Genomic DNA, 24585 nt, shown 5'->3' with positions numbered 1-24585 from the left:
TAGAATCCTTCTCATTCTATAGAATGTCTTTTATAGAGCATTTAGTCCATTATTTATAATGACTGCAGCAAGGCTGTTCATACCAGAACAGTCTGCTGGCATTGGAAATGTATGTTGCATTTTATATGTATACTTGTCTAAACATAAAGCTGAAAACAAGGTGAAATATGACTCAACGGCCTCTTTCCATTTTAAAAAGTGCTTTTTAAATGCTAGTACTGCTGATGTTTGAAAGTATTTGAAACTATATTGCTACTAATAAACAATGAGGGAGATTGAAACTATAAAGTAAAGTAACGAGAAAAGAAAGCAACTTTTCTTTACACAGCACTGGGCTTGGCACTCTTTCAAACTAAGTGTTCCTGCAACATTGTCTCCTTTCCAAACAATGAACATGTTTCTTTGGTCTGGCTACACAGAAGTGAACTACACAACAGTTCTTCCTAAATTTGTAGGCACAGTGTCAAAACTTATGATGGGTAAGACAACAGCGTCTAGACTATTAGGCCAAAGGGAGTTGGAGATGATCGTGACTGAACCGTATGCATTGTTTTGACCTGTACGCATCCACACAATATTGACATAAGATCAACAACAAGCAGCAAGCCAGGCTGCCATACTGCACTTCTTTATGTGGAGGAGCAAGATTTATGACAGCTGCTTCTGTGTGCACATGATATGGAAATGAATGCATGTGTGTGTGTGTGTGTGTGTGTGTGTGTGTGTGTGTGTGTGTGTGTGTGTGTGTGTGTGTGTGTGTGTGTGTGTGTGTGTGTGTGTGTGTGTGTGTGTGTGTGTGTGTGTGTGTGTGTGTGTGTGTGTGTGTGTCAACAAACTGTTGTTGACTGAGCTATACAAATGAACAGTGCTGTATAAGAGTTACATCTATATAGTTTTCATTTAAAATTTATGTATTTATATATTTATTTTATTATACTTTGGTTTTATGAGCATGCATTTTCATTTACAGAGAAAACTAGATGTCCAAATTGTGTTTAAATTGCACAATGAACATGAAATTCGATAATACCATATCCATAGCAATCCATACCATAATATAACATTGCATCACTGTAAAAAATGTTAGTACTACTTTTTAGATGTTTAGATTTATGTACGTATGTATTTTTTGCATTTTGCACTTTTTAAAGTACTATTTTAGTCTTATGTGGGCATTTTGTAAAGGTAACACTGTACTAAATTAGGTTGATATATTATTATTGTGTGTGTGCCTATTCATTTATATATATATTGAATATTCAGAGATTTTTCCCTCTCCATATGATTTATTTGCAGTTACATATAATGAACGATTCACTTTTAAGGAGCTCATTTGATTGATACCCAATTCTAAAAATAGTTCCATTTAATTATTAATATTGCTTGTACTCTATTGAAATCATGTTTCTGAGTAGGTATCATTTTTTGAAATGCTAAGTGGAGATAGTTTTTCCTTAATGAGAAATCAAAGCAAATGCTTTGCATGCATCATCTCTCACCTTTAAATGCAGAATAGTGATTTATTGATTGCTTGCGTTGGAGGCAGGCACACCTCAGATATGAAGCGGTTTTCATACAGTACAGTTAAAGATAGCAGAGACGGAATCGTGACGGCTGTTGAGTCTTGTACTTTCATGTATTTGCCAGCGAAGTGTTGCAAATGATTATAAAATCCTCCGTCAATCACATACATGCTGGTAGACACACAAGAGCTCGTTATCTGCGTGTTTCACACGCCAGATATTTGAAGAAAGGCTTTTTTTTGTCATGTGGGAAACACGCTTTAGTCATAACTGTAATATATGCATTGAGTTTCAATCAATCCACACTTTTGTTTTAATAGTCTGAGATTTGACGCGTCGATCCTCTGCCTGCATTTAAAAAAGAAAAAAAAAAATCAAGCCATACAGGGTGATATAAAAGGGAATACCCAACGTTCCTGTTGAAATGCACTTATTTTTTTTAAATCGCATGTCTTCAGGGCTGTGACGTAGCGTATGTGCGCATAGTTCCTATAGTCTTGACGCAGTGTTTGTTGTGACAGTAATAGAAGAAGCTCAGCGCACCGGCTGCACTGTTGCATGCACGTCGAGTAGTTAATTATTTTACCGCATTCAACTGCAGTTCCCCCTCCACACACACTTACACACACTCACAGCGGAAAAAAGAAACAACCTTCACGCGAACAACACCTTTGCTTTGTGGAATACTTGAGCTTTTCTTTTTCTTTACCTACGTGAAACGGGAATATCGTCTGAGAGGACTCTGGAAATGCCGTGTGCTTTAAAGACATTTGGATGGGGAAAACGGAGCGGCTCCGCGAAAGCTGTCGGTGGGGATAGACAGGAGAAAAGCCTCCTGGAATGAAACCAATCTAAATCCCTTCGACGACGATTTCTGTGGACATTTCCAGCTCTTGCCCTGTATGTGGACAGTTTTTCCCCCCGTGCGAGCGAGCAAGCAAGCAAGCATTCCCTCATCCGATGGATTTTTGCCTTTGCAGCTCAGCAGAGGGTGTTAGATCTGCCAGCGAACGCCGGGCTGAAAAGTCCAGAATCTCTCAGCGACCGTCTTTGTGATACAAAAGCGTTGAGCGAAGCCGTCGGAGTGTGAGGAGGGATGCTAAAGATGTAAGAATCTCGGATTAATCTTATTGCGATGCATTGAGATGTACGCGGTGTGATTTCAGCACCACGGGAGAAAGAACAGCTCCCGCGCCGTGGATATGTGAGAAATGCACAAGGTCAGTGATTTGCGAGCCCGAAAAGCCAAATAATTGAGTTGAAGATGTCATTCTGTAAGCTTTAAGATTGTTTCGAGAGCATGCGATGGGGAGGTGATGAAAAAAAGGCTTCTTGCTGTCGATTTTTCTCAATCTGGACATAGCGAGCTGAGCATGGATATAATCACAGAGTGTCCTCTGCTTTTTTAGACTGGAGATATATCTCATTTCTCGCCCTCTTGCTGATTGTATTCATGTCTTGATGTCGGGGATGATTGTGTCGTATTGAAAATGCTGCTTTGGATTGTGTTGCTGAAGGCGGCTCTTTGTGTAGCTATCGGGAATGTTACAAGGGATGTCTGTAAGGAGCAGATCTGCTCCTGCAATGCAATAGAAGGCGATTTGCACATTGACTGTGAGAAAAGGAGCCTCACGAACCTGCACCATTTGACAGGTCCGAGCTCCCAGTTTTACCATCTCTTGCTTCACGGGAATTCTTTATCCAGACTGTTCCCCAACGAGTTCGCCAACTTTTACAATGCCGTGAGCTTGCATTTGGAGAACAATGGCTTGCACGACATCGTGCCCGGTTCGTTCTTGGGACTGCAGCTCGTCAAACGGCTGCACATCAATAACAACAAGATCAGGTCTTTCAAAAAGAACACGTTCCTCGGTCTAGACGACCTGGAGTACCTTCAAGCCGACTTCAACCTTCTAAGGGACATTGACCCGTCCGTGTTCAGGGACTTGAGTAAGCTTGAAGTTTTAATCTTGAACGACAACCTTATTAGCGCTCTTCCCATCAACGTGTTTCAGAACGTGCCCATCACGCACCTCGACCTGAGAGGGAACCGAATAAAAACGTTGCCTTACGAAGGGATTCTAGAGCAGATACCTGGCATCGTGGAGGTTTTATTGGAGGACAACCCGTGGGATTGCAACTGCGACCTGGTTTCCCTAAAGGAATGGCTAGAGAACATCCCGCAGAACGTGCTCATTGGAAGGGTCATTTGCGAGGCGCCCACTCGGCTGCAGGGGAACGACCTGAACGAGACGGCCGAGGCGGAGCTGTGCCCTTCGAAGAGCGGCATGGACTCCAGCCTGGTGGCGCCTCCCACCCAAGACGAGACTCCCGATCACGGCCCCCGTCCCACGCCCTCTAAAACGAGCGGGGTGACAGAGTCCCACAGCGGCGGGGGAGGGCATAACAAGGGCCGTCCGAAAGCCAGGGAGAACTGGCAGCTTAAAACGAAGCCCACGGCCATGGCGACGGGTGCCGTCGACCGGGAGGCGCCGGCGAATTCGACGTGCCCCCAGTCCTGCGACTGTAAGCTGATAGGAACCAGACAAGGGCTCGGGGTCAACTGCGAGGGCAAGAAGATCGAAAGCGTGGCCAATCTCAAACCCAAACCCCTGAGCGCGCACGAGTTGAATCTGCGCGACAACAACATTCACACCATCAGAAGGAACCAGCTCCGAGGCTACCACAGTTTGAATTTGCTCGATTTGGGCGGGAATAACATCAAAATGATCGAAAACGGCACTTTCCACAATCTGACCGAGTTGAGGTGGCTCTACATGGACAAGAACTACTTGGATACGTTAATGGCGGAGATGTTCGCTGGACTTCAGAACCTGGAGTATCTCAGTTTGGAATATAACGACATCCAGCTCATAATGCCGGGCACCTTCAGCCCGATGCCCAACTTGCGGGTGCTCTTCCTCAACAACAACCTGCTCAAAGCGCTCCCCGTGGATGCGTTCTTGGGGGTTTCTTTGTCTAAGATAAGCTTGCATAACAATTATTTCACCTATCTCCCTGTGCCAGGGGTCCTAGACCAGCTCAACTCTATTATCCAGATCGATTTGCACGGGAACCCCTGGGATTGCACGTGCAACATCGTTCCCTTCAAGCAGTGGACAGACAAGCTCGGGGCGGACGTCATCGTGAGCGACCTCAAATGCGAGTCCCCCGAGCAGTTCTGGAAGAGGGATTTCCGGCGGATCAGGAACGATCTGATGTGCCCTCAGCTCTACGACAAGATCTCCCCCACCTCCCTGTCCAAAAACAGCACTTTCCCGGCAGACACGGGGACGAGGCCCAACTCCTACCTGGAGCCTAGCAGAGTGTCCATTTCGGTGCTCGTGCCCGGTCTGCTCTTGGTTTTCGTGACGTCTGCCTTCACCGTGGTGGGAATGCTAGTCTTTATCCTGCGCAATCGAAAGAGATCGAAGCGGAGAGATGGCAACTCTTCTGCGTCAGAAATCAATTCTTTACAGACAGTGTGCGACTCGTCCTACTGGCACAGCGGAGCTTATCATGCAGATGGGCCGCCACACAGAGGTTACGACTGTGGTGGCCACTCTCTCTCCGACAAATGATGCTCACGGAGACACGAGTGAGCGAACGGACAAACTGCGTTTCGTATGTTGCGGTGACAATGGAGGGCAACACAGAAACATTGGACCTCGGACTCGCCTCTGTGGGAAAAAAAAATAGCCTATTTTTGTTGCTTCGGTTGAGTATAGCGTCCATGAAACACTGCAATGGGGCCCCCACTGTTATATATGTATAGAGCTTCCCTCTCTTTCTTTCTCCTCCCAGCTCAGACTGCAAACACGCTCAAAAGAGGACGTGGGAACGGTGCACGAACGCATGAATGTAATGTAAATAACAGACTGTAACATATCTGCATGATTCGCATGGTCTCAACACACACTGGGAACCATTACCATAGTAACAAGGAAGCCGACGCGACCCTTCTTTCGTGTTATCAATATACAGTATATATATATATATAAATATAAAACTATATATGACTATATTAAAAGTGCCATTTCTTCTATTTTTTGTCAGTTAGAATTTGTATTTGCTGTTTGATTTCTCTTTCTCAGAGGTGGACAGGCCAAAAGGTGGAAATAACGAGTTGTAAATGCATGTACTTTACGTTTTATCAGTTGATTGTTGATCGGTTGATATGGGGATTATTTATACTTTTTTGTGCAGATTTCTCATGAATCTGCCCAGTCATCTTTTATGAATGTAAAATGTGTTTATCTTATAGTGTGCCAACTGTTGACATGTTTGGGATGCGGATAAGCATGACCGATTCAAGTCGCTGCCGTGCTTATGCTGCGAAAATTCAATGTAGCTCCAGTGGTTTGTGATCTTGTGTGTCGATGGATACAGCGTGTGGGTGCAAGGACGATGCAAAGGGAGGATTTTCTTTTTTCCTTTTCTTTTTGGAAAGTGGTGTTTGAAGGGGGGTTCGGTTTGTGCAGGTTTTGATCCGTCTACAGAGTGCACATAGACTAAGATGCCTTTATTTTTATTTATTATTATTATTAATTATTATGATTCTTTTTAGGGGATGAAGTATTCCTTCACAAAAGCCTATTATTCACTGTAAGTATTGTGAGCTTTTGTAAAGCCATCTATTTTGTCCAAATATGAGAAAGGAATATTAACGCCGTTTGCTACTTCGATACATCCTATGAAGCGGATGAAAAGGTGTAAATATATATATAGGAGAAGCAGACCAGAGGCATGTCTGTGCATTTGACTGATGTCATCACAGCAGCCGTAGATGGAATAGCCGCCTCTAGATGTCGCTGTTGCCTCTCAAGCGTATGAAACCATGCTGGGAGCTGAAGTTCACCGGTATGTGTAGGCGAACCAGCATTCACGTTATCGACATAACTAGGCCTAAGCGTGTCACTGTGATGGCTAATGCTCAGAAAGAAGGGCGGGCTCAAATTCAGTAGTGAAGAACACGAGTTGAACGCTGTTTCCAAAATGCCATTTTTACAAACGAGATGTAGAGCGCAGTGCCATGCATCTTACTGCTAGCATTTAAATGTCACTGCTGATGTTTTTGAGGTTGAGTTTGTATCACTGTAATGATTTTACAACAAAACAACATAAATAAAGAACGGTTTAAAGCTAAGAATAAGGTAACCAGACATCCATTTCCATAGCCCGAATACCATCTAGACTCTGTAGCTTAAGTTTTTTGTTCTTCTCGGTCCTAATTATGTGAGTTTATTGAATGATACAATAACAAAACTCTATTTATGGCCATGAATTGTTGCAAGTGTGGAAAATATTGGCACCGGGAGATGCTTTTCTCTCTTACCTGTCAATTTGATTTAGGTTGCACAAAACAAAGTCGGTTGAATTGCAATCCAGCAGAACGTCCCAATGGGGTTCCTGTCATATTGCAATGGTTTTACTCTAATGTAGATTCAGAGCCTTCAGAGAGATATGTGTTGTGACTCACACTGCACATACGCACATAAAAAAACTAAACAAAAAAAAAAAACCATCCGTTCTTCCCCCAACCGAGCGAAATTGAAGGGTGACCTTCTGATCTATTATATCTGTTATACCGGTTCTGGCTGTCCATCAAGGCATCTCCTTCTCTCTCTCTCTCTCGTCATGCGTGGAAGGGTAATTATTTGTCACTCCACTGTGAAAGACTGTACCACATTCTGGCTTATCTATTATTTGGTGCATTTTCCCAACAGTTTGTCTCAGAGTTACATTTCTATGCTTTGCTACATTTGATCTGCTTCTATTTTGTTAAATAAAATGTGGTGGAGGTTGAGTGAAGTCACAGTGGCTATATTTTTATTTTTGTTTGTGAATGCAAAATGTCTTATTTTTCACATTTTGAAACAAGGTGTTGAATTTCTCTGTATGATGCAGTGCAATGCATTACGGTGAACATAATGATCACTGGTCAGTGTGGTTTATATGAAGCACTAATGCTTTACAGGCTTTTAAAATCGAAAGGCACTTTATGGTATTAAATGAATACATGCTCACACAGGGAAAAGATATTGAATGGGTTCTGTCTAGCTCTCAAAAGGTCAGCTGAATGTGGGTGGGACATTCCTGTTATGCAGTATGTACAAAATTAATATTTATGTTGTAATCTAAGAAAGATTTCTATAAAATGTACTAGACTGCAAGAAATGTGTTCAGCTGAGCATAGTTTTATAGAAACACCAAGGTCGTGAGTCTGATTTCTAGGGAGTGCATGAATAGATAATGTATACTGTACCTTGAAAGCATTAATAGAATATAAGCCGCTCTGGTTAAAAGCATCTGCTAAATGCTTTTAATGAGAGTATTATTTCTTTTACTTTATTATTTACAGATTGTTAAGGAAATGAATAAGATGTCTATTAACAGTTAGATTACATGTAGTTTGTATAAGACTAAACTTTTTATTGAAATTCATAATTTTATCAAATAAAATGGAAGACAAACCTATTGTTACTTACTTTTGTTTGCATTGGTGCTAACCGATTACAGTAGATTAACAGGATGGAAACTAAACTGTCAGTTGTTCATTCCCAAGAAAACTATGACTTTTGTCTTTTAAAAGTCTTGCGGTTAATTTAGTGTTTTAAGCAGTATCTTAAGAGGACATGAAAATGCTTAACAGGAATGACCCCACACCCTGGTTAAATATTACATGAAAGAATTAAGATCTTTAAAAATGTTTATTTAAGAAGTTTGGGTGCTAAAAAAAAATCAGAAAGAAAAAATTCCAAAGCATTACTGCTGTGCATGGGAACATTGAAACTGGCATGTCGGAGACAGTGTTGCAGTGTTGTTTTGCATATTTGTTTGATGTGAAATTTAGGTCATACTCTTAAGGCAACATTTTCATCATCTCTGTTTGGAAAAAGACTCACTGAAACAAACCTAAAAGGGAAGATGTTCAAAGTCATTCAAAGTTGTGTTTAGTATATGTGTTTTCTGGGATTGAACTGTAGATCACTGTTATGAACAGAATCAAAACCAAAGATATTCTAGTTGGAATGCTATATTAAGCTTTAATGCAGGCTTAAACATTCATTGCAAATGTATTTTTTCTTTGTTTGGTTTTAAAAGTTAAGTAAAAATGACTGTGGTAATGTGGTAATGTTATAGATGCTGTCAAATATGCATTTAACCCAAATAGTTCACTCAAAATGAGAATTTGCTGAATATTTACCCACCGTCAGACCCCATGATGTAGATGAGTTTGTTTCTTCATCAAATTTAGAGAAATGTAGCATTACATCATTTGCTCACCAATGGATCCACTGCAGTGAATGGGTGCCGTCAAAATGAAAGCTTGTGAAGCCTAAAGCTGCATGTTTGTAAGAAACAAATCCATCATTAAGATCTTTTTTTTTTGTCTTCAAATGTGAAAACCTTCACCTCCAGTCAAAAAGTCCATCCCCTGTTGTCCTTTTACATCAAAATCCAGCCACAAATTTGTTTTAAACTGTGTTTTGGACTGTTTTCACTTTTTAAACAGTGCTTGATCTGTGCATACTTCTCTACTGATTTAGACCAGATGACTTTTTCACTGGAGAAAGCAATATTATGGATAGAGGACTCAGCCAAAGGCCACGATTTGAAATGCCTTAATGGTGGATTTAGTTTTATACAAGCATGCAGCATTTCACTTCATAAGATGTTACCTGATGGACTGGGGTGGTGTGGATTACTTGTGGATTATTGTGGTGTTTTTATCAGCTGTTTGGACTCTCATTCTGACGGCACCCATTCACTGCAGAGGATCCATCGGTGAGCAAGTGATGCAATGCTGTATTTCTCCAAATCTGTACTGATGAAGAAACAAACTCATCTACATCTTGGATGGTCTAAGGGTCAAAAAACTGTCAAAATTAGCAGAAAAGCCTTTTCCATTTTAATTATGATATCTGACCATTTCTGATTGTCACTATGCAAATTTCTGCAGCTGTATCCACATCTGCACTGGCATTCTTGCAAATTCTCTGAAATGATAAATCTGGCCAAAAAATGACTTGGATAAAGATATTCACTATGGTATGATCCTCAACACGGGTTGAATGGTGTTCTTGCCAAGCTGGTTAATCAACACTAGTCCTCTTTGTTCTCTTGAGGGATGGCAGTTGGCTCAACAACGCTGGTCTCTGTGGTTTCACGATTTTCCCATTTGAACAAATTACGTCCCATCACCTCCTGTGGGAACATGAACCCCTAATTCCCCTGTGTCGCCCATAATTTCCTTTCAGTCATGGCCTCCTCTCATACATCCTTTAACAGGTTTTGTGTCTGTGTTCCACTCTCATACTCTTTGTTCAATGGCAAGGGAGCTTTATAGCCCCCTTCCTTCACCTGGGAAGAAATAATTGGTGCGTAATGTGGTGAATAAATGTGTTAAATCAAAGAAGCATGGCCTACATGCCAGTGCGGTGAATTTAGAACTCAAGGAGGTGCTGTGACGCTTTTTAGTCCTCCTTTAATTTTCAGAAACACACTTGGCAGCGGTCCAGAGGTAACTCGGTGCACGCTAGCACCGTTTCTGCTTCGGAGTTTTTCGAATTAGCAGAGCTGGTCAAAGTTGCCGTCTCAAGTAGGCCAAGGTTGTTATGCTGAAAACTGAAATTGCAGAACATCAAAGTGATATTAGCTTGATATGCTTTTATTTTGATTGAGCTGATGATGAAAGATAATACTGGGTATTTTGTCCAATGTGTTTCTGTTTTTGATTTTGATGAGTGATTAGTGTGACTGGTTGGACTGTTTGCTTTTTATTTTACATGTCAGATCAAGCTGTTGTAGAAATTGCACAGTGGACCAAAAGGTACACTTAAAGGAGAAATTCACTTTCAGAATGAAAATGTCCTGATAATTTACTCACCCCTGTGCCATCCAAGATGTTCATGTCTTTCTTTCTTCAGTTGAAAAAGAAAGGTTTTTGATGAAAACATTCCAGGATTTTTATCCATGCAGTAGACTTTAATGGGGATCAACGGGTTGAAGGTCCAAATTGCAGTTTCAGTGCACTTCAAAGGGCTCTACACAATCCCAGCCAAGGAATAATTGTCTTATCTAGTGAAACATTAGTCATTTTCTAAGAAAAATACAAATGTATATACTTTTTAACAACAAATGCTCATCTTGCACTAGCGCAAGCAGAAGTGCCGACACAGTGTTTACAAAGCGAACATGCAAATAAAGTAAAATGCCCTTTACAAAACAACGAAGTCGGACGATTTTGAAATTGGATGAGATAATGAGATTTGACAGTTTTTTGCTCTACCTTTACACACACGAAGAAATAACCGTGCAAGATTTTTCGCAATGTGTTTGCAAAGCTGGTTCAAGACGCTGGTTCGTTTTGCTAGATAAGACTTTTATTCCTGAGCTGGGATCATGTAGAGCCCTTTGAAGCTGCATTGGAACTACATTTTAGATCTTTAACCTGTGGGCCACCATTAAAATCAACTATATTGGAAAAAAATCCTGGAATGTTTTCCTCAAAAAATGTAATTTCTTTGCGATTGAAGAAAAAAAAGACATGAACATCTTGGATGACATGGTGGTGAGTAAATTATTAGGAAATGTTCATTCTGGAAGTGAACTAAACCTTTAAGCCTTAAAGTGCTCGAAAATGTATAATCGTTGGATTAGAAAACAAAAAGAAAACAACAATTCATATACTGTCTACAATAAACACTAGGTCTACATCATTTGTTAGAAGATTGATTTGACAATTGAAAAGAAATAGAAAGAAACGAATACTTGCATTCAGCAAGATACTTTAAATTGATCCAATTTTTATGTTACAAACGATTCTGTTTCAAAGAAATGTTGCTCAAATTCACATTTATTTGAATTTGAATTTATTTAAATCTGTTCATCAAAGAATCCTGATAAACATATGAATCAGCACAGCTGTTTTCATCATTGATCATCATCAAAAGAAATTCTTTGAGCATCAAATCAGCATAATACAATGATTTCTGAAGGATCATGTGACACTGAAGAGTGGAGTAATGATGCTAAAAATTCAGCTTTGATCACAGGAATAAATTACATTGCAAAATGTGTACAAATAGAAAACATTGTACAAATATTTTACAATATTACTGTTTTTTTACTGTATTTTTTAATGCAGCCTTGCTGAGCATAAGCCAATTTAAAACAAAAATCATATATATATATATATATATATATATATATATATATATATATATATATATATATATATATATATATATTAGGGGTGGGCATAGATTAATTTTTTAATCTAGATTAATCTAGATTAAATCTTGGAATTAATCTAGATTAATCTAGATTAAAATGGCTAATTTGAATTCTGCTGAAGGCATTCAGAATATGTGTGCTACCCAAATAATGACTAAAAGTAAGTCTTTGAGAATGGATCATAAAGCTCATAAAGCTGTTCTATGATAATTTGTTGATGAAAATAAATTATGTTCAATTAGATGTACTTGTGTTTACTAACTAACTAACAATGAAATTATTTTTTCTACCTATTAGATTGTGTTTTTTTTTTAACGTCAACACCTACCCAACCCATTACATGTTACACAGTAGCCTACTTTTATTTTGACAGGTTGCCGTGACGTTTCTGTGTCATACAGTATGATATGATGCTAGTTTTCTCAAATGAAACGGTAAAAGTGACACTCACAGCAGTTTGGGAGATTAAGTTTATCTGTTCATGTGAGATTAAAAAAAAGCCAAAAATTACCGGGAGCGTCACGTGTGTTTCAGTATGAGTGTAGTAAAAGCTCGTCTCCGCCATGCATACATACAGCTAGGCAAACGGAACATTTCAGATTTATATTAAAACGGTCTTTTTGCATTTCAGTTTTCACATACACTAGTCCATATCGCGATTTGAATTAAGTGACTGACCAACATTAGATTTATGAATCCAAAAAACGACGAATTTACGTGGCATTTCGCGCTATAGTAGATTCGGTTTTCATGAATGGAGGACGACGCGATCCTGTCTGTGTTTTGGCGGAGGAGACTTAAACGCGTGACCATATTCGGTATACATCCGCGTTAAACTATCAAGGTGAAAGTCATCATAGCTTGCGTAGTTTAGACCCAGCTCCCAACCCAAATATGAGAATAGATTAACGGCGATATTTTTTTTATCGCACGATAAGAGTTTCGCGTTAACGCAGCACGTTAACGCCGATAACGGCCCACCACTAATATATATATATATATTTATTTTTTTATTTTTATTTTTTTATTCAATTTCTGAGAAATATCTGTCTTCTGTGATTTATCATTCTTTTTTTTTTTTACCCATGAGGGCCTGTCCATGAATCTCATGTCACTGAAGGTATCCAGAAATCTGCTTTCAGAAAGAATACCTGATCCAAGGCCGTTTTCCATCGCTCGGACAGACAGATGGTGAATCAGACTGTGACAAACTCATGCGCTGCTCCGAGGTCTGTTTGTTCCCTTTCTGCTCAGATTGAAGGCCTCGTTGATTGATTTGTGCTGTTTTCCCCCTTTCCCCATCCTCAGCTCTAATGGGATTTAAGGGATTTGTGTTTGGTCCTTGATGGCCAATGGATCAATAAATTGTTCAGCAAGGACAAATTGATTGCTTCTTTTGAATCCTGCTACTTCTTGTGAAATGTGAAGGTATTGTGCTTTATTAGGGTTGCACATACAGTATGATGGTTATCCTGAAAATTAAAAAAAAACTTTGTGCTTTTGCATCCTTGTAGACACCACGCTGTTTATTCCGAAGGTCTGTGCTCATATTGATTTGTTTGTTTGGTTTTTAGATGCATTATTTGTGATGGGCCGACACTCACATCTGTTCCCAAGCAGTTTGGGAGTTTTTGTTATTCTTCGCACATTTTCCCTCTCGCAATTAAGCCCTGAGTCACTGACCTGGTCCTCTCAAGGACGTTCCTGTCTGTAAAATCTTCGAGATGCACCATTTTGTTTCACCGTGAATGTCAGAATCATTACTGCCTGCTGCTTTTTTTTTTGAGGTTTCAGCCGGCTTTTCCGGAGCAGGGGCACTGCTGTGAGCTGTTGTCTGCAAAAAGAAGCATCCTTATTTCTCAAAAGCAAAGCACAGACCTTAGAAGCACCAGATTCGCTGTGAGAGTGAGGAATTAGTGAGTCACTGGCTGAGCTGCTCAAGGTGTGGGTTATTAATGAAAGAGCTGTATATGAAGATCATAGTAGGGCAGATCATTATGTGGAGACTCGTTTATGATGTTGGCAGTGAGTGGTGGCCGGTGCTGTTAAAGGCGCTAAGGCTTATATTGCAGGCTAGAGGTCACAGCTCTTGGGACTTGGAAAGATGAAGCTGTAAAGATGAGGTAAACTTAGCCTTATTATATAAACAACTCGATTTTTATGGTTTTAGATGATTTTGTGAGTGCTCACCTGTCCAAAAACACTTCTAGGGGGTTGCCAGTGTGTTGCTATGCAGATCTGAAAGCAATCTGAGTGCTTTTTTGTACATTGCTATGAATTTGTATGCGTTTAATAGGTGACGTGGCTGTTGAAGGTTTTTGGGTGATCACATGATAAGTATAGCAATTTGTAGTATACAGTTGAAGTCAAAAGTTTACATACACCTTGCAGAATCTGCAAAATGTTAATTATTTTACCAAAATAAGTGGGATCATACAATATGCACGTTATTGTGTTTTTAGTACTGACCTGAATAAGATATTTCACATAAAAGACATTTACATATAGTCCATACAAGAAAAATAATAGTTGAATTTGCAAAATTGACCCCGTTCAAAAGTTTACATACACTTGATTCTTTAATACTATGTTGTTACCTGAATGATCCACAGCTGTGTTTTGTTTGTTTGTTTGTTTGTTTGTTTGTTTGTTTGTTTTGTTTAGTGATAGTTTTTTCCTGAACCTTTTTTTGTCCTGAACAGTTAAACTGCCTGCTGTTCTTCAGAAAAATCTTTCTGGTCCCACAAATTCTTTTTTTTTTTTTTAAGCTTTTTTTTTTTTTTTTTTTTATGATTTTGAGATCCATTTTTTCACACTGAGGACAACTGAGGGACTCATATGAAACTATTACAGAAGGTTCAAACACTCACTGATCCAGAAGGAAAAACGATGCATTAAGAGCAGGGGGTGAAAACTTTTGAACAGGATGAATATGTGTACATTTTTCTTATTTTGCCTAAATATCATATTTTTTTCGCGTAGTACTGCTCTTTGGAAGCTGCAGATACTTAGATAGGACACTTACATGTTCCCCAGAAAACAAATTAAGTTAAATTTACCCTGATCTTCACATTCAGAAAGTTTTCACCCCCTGCTCTTTATGCATCGCTTTTCCTTCTCAAGCATCAGCAAGCATTTTAACTTTCTGTAATAGTTGCATATGAGTCCCTCAGTTGTCCTCAGTGTAAAAAGATGGATCTTAAAATCATACAGTCAGTGTTGGAAAGGGTTCAAATACACAAAAATGCTGAAAAATCAAAGAATTTGTGGGACCTGAAAGATTTTTCAGAAGAACATAGGGCAGTTTAACTGTTCAGGACAAACAAGGAACTCATGAACAACTATCACCAAATAAAAAAAAAAAAAAAAAAAACACACCTGTGGATCATTCAGGTAACAAACACAGTTTAAGAATCAAGTGTATGTAAACTTTTGAACCGGGTCATTTTTATAACTTTTATTTTCTCTTGTGGACTAAGGTCAGGTCAGTACTAAACAACAAATAACATGCATTTTGTATGATCCCTCTTATTTTGGTACAATAATTAGCATTTTGCGGATTCTGCAAGGTGTATGTAAACTTTTGACTTCAACTGTAAATAAGCATATATTAGTAGATCATATATTAGTAGATCTAAATTTTCCTGCTATAGCTACGTAAATAAAAAATAAAAATAACACTTTAAAAAAATAACAATAATACTAAAAACATAGTAGGTACGGTAAAAATAATAGGTATAGGTAAAAAGATTTTTATTGTTTTAGAAAGGAGTCTCTTATGCTCAGCAAGACTGCATTTTTCACTGCATTCAAAAAAAGCCATAAAAACAGCAATAATGTATTTATTCTATGTGAATATATGTTTAAATGTAATTTATGCCTGTATTCAAAGCTGAATGTTTAGCATCATTACTCCAGTCTTCAGTGTCACATGATCCTTCAGAAATCATTCTAATATGATTTACTACTTAAGAAACTTTAACCTTATAAATGGTGTGCTGCTTCATAGTTGTATATTTATTTTTAATATTATACATTTCTTTATTGTCAATTTGATCAGTTGCGTTCCTTGCTGAATAAAAATATTAAATTCTTTAAAAAATAAAAATAAAAATAAAATCTTACTGATGCCCGCTTTTGCATGGTAGTTTATTTTATCTTTTGCAGTTTTTTGTTCATATTTATTGAAATTATGGAGATGATTGCTCTTATATGTTACATTTCAGATCAATAGTTCAAGCCACTCATTAAATCTCATTCATGTTTTCAACAATAACACTCAGACAAGCTAAATGAACTGTGAAATGTAGGCCATGAGACTCTTTCAAATGTAGGTCAATGTTTGTGAAATGATACAATCTCTTCATAACTACAAAAGTGTGTTTTGTTCTGTAACCTAACTTTTCGCAACTGTGGAAATTGATTAATATAGACATATTTGAATTTCTAAAAACCAGTTATGCTGAACATGTTGATGCGTTTAGTAAAATATGACCAAATCCTGATTAATATCAGAATATCAGAATCATTGCCATTTGCTTGAAATGAATCCACTGGCGTGTAGACAGAAATATCTAGTTCTTCTGACTTGAGCTCAGTGAGAGGAACTGGTTGTGTATCTCAAACAAGGCCACAGCTGGTACGGTGTACATCTGTGATGATGTGCCTAGTTGCACTTTCAGCCACAGTAAGTCTAATTTCAGCTACAGCCTCTGACCATGAAAGACATTTTTTTTTTGTTCAGTTGTTTTGTTTTTATCATTCAGATGCTCTGTTAGGCCAAAGGCTGAGATGCTGTTATGTTGCGCTGCTCTGATTGCAGAAAACTCAGGGAGAAGTTGCTTTTGCTATTTTTGTGCCAGGTCTTCTTCATCAGTTTGAGAGTAGAAGCTCATAGAAAAAGTATAATAATTATAATTATAATTATAATAAAACAGTTTATTAGTAGTAGTAGTAGTAGTAGTAGTAGTAGTATTTAATAATAATAATATTAATTATAGAGGTGTCTGTGCTGGTTTGTGGGCCTTCAGATTGTCTTGCTGAATTTTTAAAAAGTAAAAGTATTATTATTATTATTTCAACTATGAATTAATTGGTCAAGTTATTATGGTGTCAAGTTATAAAATAACAATATTGATTTTCAGTCACTTAAAAACATTAAATTATAATTATTATTATTAAAACAATATTGATCAAGTTTTTGTTATGTCAAGTTAAATGAAAATAGTTTGGCATATTAATTATTAGTCACTTATTATTATTATTATTATTATTATTATTATTATTATTATTATTATTATTAAAACAATAAATTTATTGATCAATTTATTGTGATGTCAAGTTAAATAAAAATAGTTTATTAACTAAAAGCATATTAATTATCAGTCACTTTATTATTATTACTATTACTATTACTATTATTATTATTGTTGTTGTTGTTGTTGTTGTTGTTGTTGTTGTTATTGTTATTATTATTTTATTATTTTATTATTAGTATTATGTATTCATTGATCCACTTCAAGTTATAAAATAACACTATTGATTATCAGTCACTTAACAAACATTGTTCAATTATTATTATTATTATTATTATTATTAAAACAATGACTTTATTGATCAAGTTATTGTGATGTCAAGTTAAAAAATATTAATTATCTTTCACTAATTATTATTATTATTATTATTATTTATTAGTCACTTATAATAATAATAATTTATTTTTTTATAAGTAACTAGTAATCAGTATGAAGAATTATTTTCTTAATTTTTACCTTGTAATTAATATGCTAAACTATTTTTTAACTTGACATCACAATAACTTAAATAAATTAATTGTTTTAATTATAATAATAATAATAATAATTATAATAATAATTGACAATTTATTGTTTTTAAGTGACTGATAATCAATATTGCTATTTGATAACATTATTATTATTATTATTATTATTATTATTAATAATAATATTAATATTAGTATTATATTACTACTAGTACTACGTCTAGTACTAATACGTTATCCTATAATGTTTATGCACATTTCTTTTGTTTTATAAATGGTCAACAGTTTATTTTCATCTTTGTTTTGGGCTCTACATTTCTGAATTGTTAAAATATTTACACATTTTTAAAACAACACACATTAGTTTGAGAGCAGAATCTCATCTCAACTGAGTCTTAATATTTATTGTATTCACAAAAAGAATAGTCTTTAAAAATTCAGGAACCAAAGGCAAGCTGAAGTCCCACAAACCAGCACGGGGGACGTTGCGGATCCCCTACGGCGCGCTGACAAAGACGGAGCGCCAGACTTCTGCTGACTGTCATTTATCAGCCTGTGGAGGTAATCCAAGATTCATCTTCGAGATGCTTTGATGTGATGCTGATTGATGACTACAGCACGACACGACACCCCGAGGACCGGCCCGCAGATGCTGTGGGCTTTTGACCGAAAGTCCCAAGCCACTCTGTCAAGAAGTGATCCATCCATGGGGGCTTCCAACCGGTGCTGTACCTAAATGAAATTCAGTTTGAAAGTGATAGGGGCCTATGCAATTGGATTTCGGTCTAGGGACTGATGGCAGACGATGCAGCGAGAAAAGAAAGGCCAGAATGGGGGAATAAAGCCAGGCAAGGAGATGATGGGTGCGCGTAAGGAGATCGAGCTCGATTTAGCATGCAACATGAAGGTTTTCCACCTCCTCCATCTGCGCTCGGCATGACTACGGTGGACTCCTCTCCTTGCCTGGATTCTCCCACGGGTTTAATTTATGGTGCCGGCCGAGCAGCATCACGCATTTCAGCCTGACAGCCCACGCGCTGCTGGCCAGTCTGCCTTCTGTCTGTCATCCCTCGCATCTTCACCATCACGCACCGCACCTCCGCCTCTCGTTTTCAGCCCCAGAGCGCTTCTCGTGAATCCTGCTCCTGTTGCAGTTGCTTAATATCAAACTCCAGGAAAATTATTTGACATTTGTCTCTGATATCCATTCGAGAAAATCAAGAGACTGCGAAAGCTCAAATGGGGCCTAAAATTAACATTCGCCAAGTGGCAAATGCAAGAACAAAACCGTCTTGGTAAATATATAAAACAGTGTTGAAAACATGAAAGGAGGGCAGTGGAATGGGGAAAAAATCCTCAAGACGTGTTTTTAATAGATTAACTTTTTATAAGAAGTCCTTAAAAATGAAAATGACCAAATTATTTACTCACCCTCAAGGCATCCTTAAAAATGAAGGTGCTTTAAAAGATTCTTCACAGCGATGCCGTAGAAGAACCATTTTTGGTTCCTCAAATAACCATTCAGTCAAAGGTTCTTTAAAGAACCATCTCTTTTTTACCTTTTTATCATCTGAAGAACCTTCTTTCGCCACAAAGAACATTTTGTGGAACAGAAAGGTTCTTCAGATTCAAGGTTCTTTATGGAACCATTTAAACAAAAAATGTTCTTCTATGGAATAATCCTGGCACTACCAAGCTGTATTATGGCAATGGGAGGATGTTTCTTGCCACCAGTCCAAAACAAGTCAAATAAAGTTTATTATAGATGGATTTTTTATTATAAATCCATCTATAATAAAAAGTGTCTCGCACAAACTTTTTTGAAAAAAAAAAAAAAATCTGGTCATAGTTGGTTTGGATTTAGAGGACTAACTGACTAACCAGCTAAAACCCTAAAACACCAGTTTGTTCAGGATGGTAGACCACCTTGACCATCTTAAACCAGCCAAGACCAGCTAACAAGTAGGCTGGTTTTAGATACAGCTTTTATTTTGGCAGAAAACCACAGGGAAAACTCTATTTTGAAATGCTTCTCTTCTGTTGACAACAGAAACACAAAATGTGTTTATCCTTTCCGCCACAATACTTTTCCATTGTTTTTTTTTTTTTTTTTTTAAATCTGCATCCAAAAACTGATAAATGCTTCCTCTGGAGGTGGCATACAGAGGAAGGAAGGCAGCAAGGCACATCCGAATCCAATGATCATGTCAAATCCTGCCAGCTGAAATACCTTAATCTGATTGATTTGTGAAGACAGCATATGTATCCTTCGCTGCCTATCATATCCCACAATCCTGTGCATTCAATTCAGTGACTGTTGAGCAGTGTTGCCAAGCCTGAGGTTTTTCTGTGAAATTGGGCTACTTTTTTACAATGATGTCGTGGGTTGTCTGTTTAGCATGAGGGTTTAAGCAATCTAGCCAGAATGCATTTTTGAGGGGAAAAGTTTTGAGTTAGTTTTGATCAGAAATTGGACTGGTTTTGTTTTACAGACTTGGCAACCCTGCAGTTGAGCTAAAAATGTTGAAGGTTGATGGTCAGTTTGTGCATAAATGTGTGTTTTTGACCAACATTTTCCACTTTTGATGTAATTTCAATTGAGAAATTATTGTAATAATGAAATATTTGCTTAGTTATCACGTAAGCTCACTTCATGCACAAACGCTGCTTAAAGGGTTAGTTCACCTAAAAATGAAAATTAGCTCATTATTTACTCACCCTCCATGCATCCTAGGTGTATATGACTTTCTTTTTTCAGACAAATCCAGTCAGAGTTCTATTATGGCAATGGGTGGGTGTTTCTTGTCAACAGTCCAAAACAAGTCCAATAAAGTGCATAATAATTACTTTTCTCTAGCTTCCGCTAACTGTTGTACACAGAAGCCATCTTGGGCGGATGACGTAGGATGTTTGTTTACAGGAGCAAAGGAAGCTTCTTTACTTTAGCAAAGGAAAACAAGTCTTCTCTTGGCTTATATCGAAATCCTCCAGCATTTTTCTTTACAAATCGTCATTTTGTACTGTTAATTTGTAACCGTTGTTTTGTTTGGATCTCTCCTTGGCGCGTTTATGTTCGTCACTTCTGAGCGGCGCATGCACAAAGCATACATCCTAAGTCATGCTTCCATATACAACTGTTAGTGCAAACTAGATTAAAGTAATTATTACATATTAAATATGGATATTATTCTTACAAAAATGCACCGATTAATTACAGGAAACCTTTATTCACTTTTGTAGTACTTTATTGGACTTGTTTTGGACTGTTGACAAGAAACACCCGCCCATTCCCATAATAGAGCTTGGAAGTGCCAGGATGAATTTTAAAATAACTCCGATTGGATTCGTCATATGGGTAATTCTATGGAAATGTCCATTTTTTCTGTCTCTAGCCTTTACAGAAATATTACACTACACTTACAAAACACTTCAGGATTACAATTTATTTATATTTAAAAATGAAACAATATGTCATTTGAACAATTACACCCTCTTGAGCCATCAATGTGGCAATATTTGTTTTTATTTAATTACATAAAATTCCATGCGCCACAATCTTCATCCACATCCCCACAGCCATTTACAGAGGGAAACTGCTTATTCTAATGGTCAAAAACAGGTTTTTCTACCATTCAAAATACATTCATGTATTCTAACGACTAAATATATGATATAAATGACATTAAAAAATGCTGAATAAATATTATAAAATATATAATGAAAGTAGTGGTCCCCTAGAGTTGTGTATGAAGTATGAAGTGCTCAAAAGCCGTCTAAATCCAGACCAACTATTTGTTTATCTTTTTACGTTTTTAAGAAAAAAAAAAATTAATAAATAAATAAATAAATAAATGAACAAACAAAATATAAATATGAATATTATTATTGTAATATACTGTTGTTGTAAGGCAATAATCATAATTATTAATAATATTATAAGTATTACATTATATTAATATTTAGAATTATCACTATAATACTTTTGAACTGTGAAGTATTTAATAATAATAATAATAATAATAATAATAATAAATACTGTACAGTTCAATAGTATTATAGTAATAATTCTATAATACTATTTATTTGGTTCATTTTATGTTTGATTACATAATAATAATAATAATAATAATAATAAACATAATAATAATATATATATTACTATTTAGAATTCTCACAATAATACTATTGAACTGTAAAGTATTTAATAATATTATTATTAAATAATTTACAGTTCAATAGTATTATTGTGAGAATTCTTTATTGATTTGTTTAATTTTATAATTTAATTGCATAATATTATTAATAATAATAATAATATTAAATGCTTTATGGTTCAGTAGTATTATTGTGATAATTATGTATTTCGTTTTATAGATTACATAATAATAATAATAATAATAATAATAATTACAACAACAGTTAATATTAATGTTGTTATTATTATTATTATTATTATTATTATTATTATGATTAAATACTTTACAGTTCAATGGTATCATTGTGATAATTCCTTATTAATTTGTTTAATTTTATTCCACTTTGTTCCTCTTTGTTTTTTAAAGAAATAATGCACATACAGTTTCATGGCCGGTAATAAAAAAAGAAGAAAGAAATCTATGGCCGTTAAATTTTCTCAGGTCACTGGCCATTGTCAGGTGTGGCAAGATGTTTGTTTTAGGCCCTGAGCCTAAAGGTATGAACGAATTTCTCTGAGTTGAAAGGGTCGCGGGTCCCGTTTCCGAATGAGCGCTGACCATCGGAGCATGAACCACAAAGAGTGTCACCAAAAAGCTGATATGTCACATTTCCTCATCTTCGCCCTCTTCTTCATGGGGCTGAGATCATAACGTGGAAATCACGGTTGGCTAGCTTTCTCTCCTTTGTCCTTTGATCCGTTTCTTTCTCCTGCAAAATCTCCTTTTTAGAACATAACAAAGGCTTTTATAATAGCACGGTTTGCGCGAAACACGCTATAATTTCCCCTCATTGTCACTCAGCCTGATACATTATGGATGCTTTTGTGTCGTGTTCTTTACAAAGCTAGAAACGTCTTTGCACGTTTGCCGTGTGAATGCATCTCGCTTGTATGGATGCGGATATATCATTATGTAGTTGTGACAGCAGCGTTGATTTCAATAGTATCTCTCGCATTCTGTCTCTCTCTGCTTTGTTCTCCCTGCTGGACCAATTAGCGGAGCAATGTCATGTCAAGCCGAGAAGAGCAGGCCACCTCATTGGATCATCCCACACTCTTAAAGGTCCTGGCCTCAGCAACCTTCACTCCTTCCGAGCGTTCCACTCCCTCTCGTGTGTCACTTTACTTCTCGCTGATTAATCTTCCAGTCCTGCGCGCATTACGCCTGACTAACGGATGATAGGTGTCAAAACGAGTCAGCCAACTGTTATTCATCTATTTTGCTCATTTTGTTTGGGAGATCATCATGGAGTTCACATGGGATCTCCCGCTTCAAGATTAATGAGGAACCCTGTAGAAACGGAAATGTCTTTGAGCTTCAGGAGGACGTGTCAGGGAAAATGGAGATTGGCTGATTTTGCTTTTTATTACCGATATTGAAACAGAGTATTTTTCTATTTTTTTCTACATTTTTATGAGCAATATCACACTCATAGCTGTGTGATATCCATAGGTAATCACAATGTATACAACCATATCGCACGGCTAGGTTCAGTAGTTCGATGGATCCAGTGTGTAAATACATCAGAAACAACAATGGAGTGTCTTTAAAAACCCTCTTTTGTGCGAATTACTTCCTTCCGCCACGGATTCAAATCTAACAGTTTGACAGTTTAACAGCTGAGCCCAAGCCTCCGTTACACCATTTTTGAAACTAAAAAATGCCATTTTAGAAGTCATTAAGTAAAGTTGAGTTGCTTCATTGAAAGCTTATTGAATTACTGTATTAAAAACTCACTGTATTATGTGAAGGACAGTATTATAAGAGAGAAATGGACTAAGCATCTGATGCAGCATTCATTCTTCAGCTCAATCTCACATTCACAATAAAACATTAGTTTGAATGTCCGCTGAGGAAAGCGATATCTTTGTTGTGCTATCCTTTCATCTTTCAGGATGATTTCCAGTAACAGCGCTGCTCAGTGCATTTGTTGGCTGTGTTGTACAAGGTGTTGCTGAAAGTAAAAATAACTTGTTTACAACCCTGTTTTAGTCTATTTTAACATAAAAGTCTTTAGTGCTGACTCACTCATAAAAACACTCTTGTTGGCATCTAATCGCAGAATAACGTAACTATAATCAGCATCATGAACACACACTGTTTCCTAACACTAAACACTATTAATAAATACAACTGTTATTTATATAAAATATTATTTAGCTGTGGGAATCTTTCAGTACAATTCATTCAATTCATATTGATGTATGGGGTCACGATTCGATTAAAAATTGATTCACAATTTTTCTATTTTTAATCACAATTCAGTTTTTTATCACATTTTTTTACGTCAAACGCACGACTCAAGAAATCAGTTTTCTTAATAACTATTAACTTCCTAATAAATCAAAAATATTTTACACTTCCCATTAGGGATGTGCCCGAATGTGTCCAAATACATGTGCTATGGAACCCCTAAGGGGAATAAATTCGAGATGGGATGAATTTTAATTTTTTATTTATTTATTTATTTATTTTACTGTATTTAAACTGCACGCATCAGGGAGCCTCTATTTATATGCTCGCTTTTTACTTTCAGAATGGGGGAGGATGTATTTGTTTTTCCTCCTCCATTGCTGTTGCTTTTTTTTGTTCCAACAACATCATGCTATTATTGTTAGGCCTATGCTATTATTATTATATTAATTAAATAGAAAATATATTTACATTTGTGAATCAATGCAAATCGCTAGAAGACTGAATTGTGATTCATATGCAAATCGATTTTTCTCCCATCGCTATTGAATAATAATATTTAATAAACAACAACAGCCATCATACAAATTGCTAGGCAATTCAGTCAGAAATACAAAGGCAGCGCTCTGATAAAAAGCATTTGATTTTGCCC

General features: G+C 36.9%; 1 protein-coding gene across 1 annotated transcript; it reads left to right on the top strand.

Moving 5' to 3' along the window:
• The first annotated feature begins 1540 nt into the window (after nt 1-1540).
• On the top strand, nt 1541-7329 carry LOC141337257 (SLIT and NTRK-like protein 1). Its single transcript, XM_073843040.1, has one exon. It carries the CDS (start codon nt 3014-3016, stop codon nt 5102-5104), a length of 2091 nt encoding a protein of 696 aa, XP_073699141.1. The 5' UTR covers nt 1541-3013; the 3' UTR covers nt 5105-7329.
• Nucleotides 7330-24585: the final 17256 nt, after the last annotated feature.

This window comes from Garra rufa, chromosome 6 (assembly GCF_049309525.1).
Source record: "Garra rufa chromosome 6, GarRuf1.0, whole genome shotgun sequence".
Classification (NCBI taxonomy): domain Eukaryota; kingdom Metazoa; phylum Chordata; class Actinopteri; order Cypriniformes; family Cyprinidae; genus Garra; species Garra rufa.
Note: the sequence above shows the minus strand (reverse complement) of the source record. Positions and strands in the feature narration are given on the sequence as shown.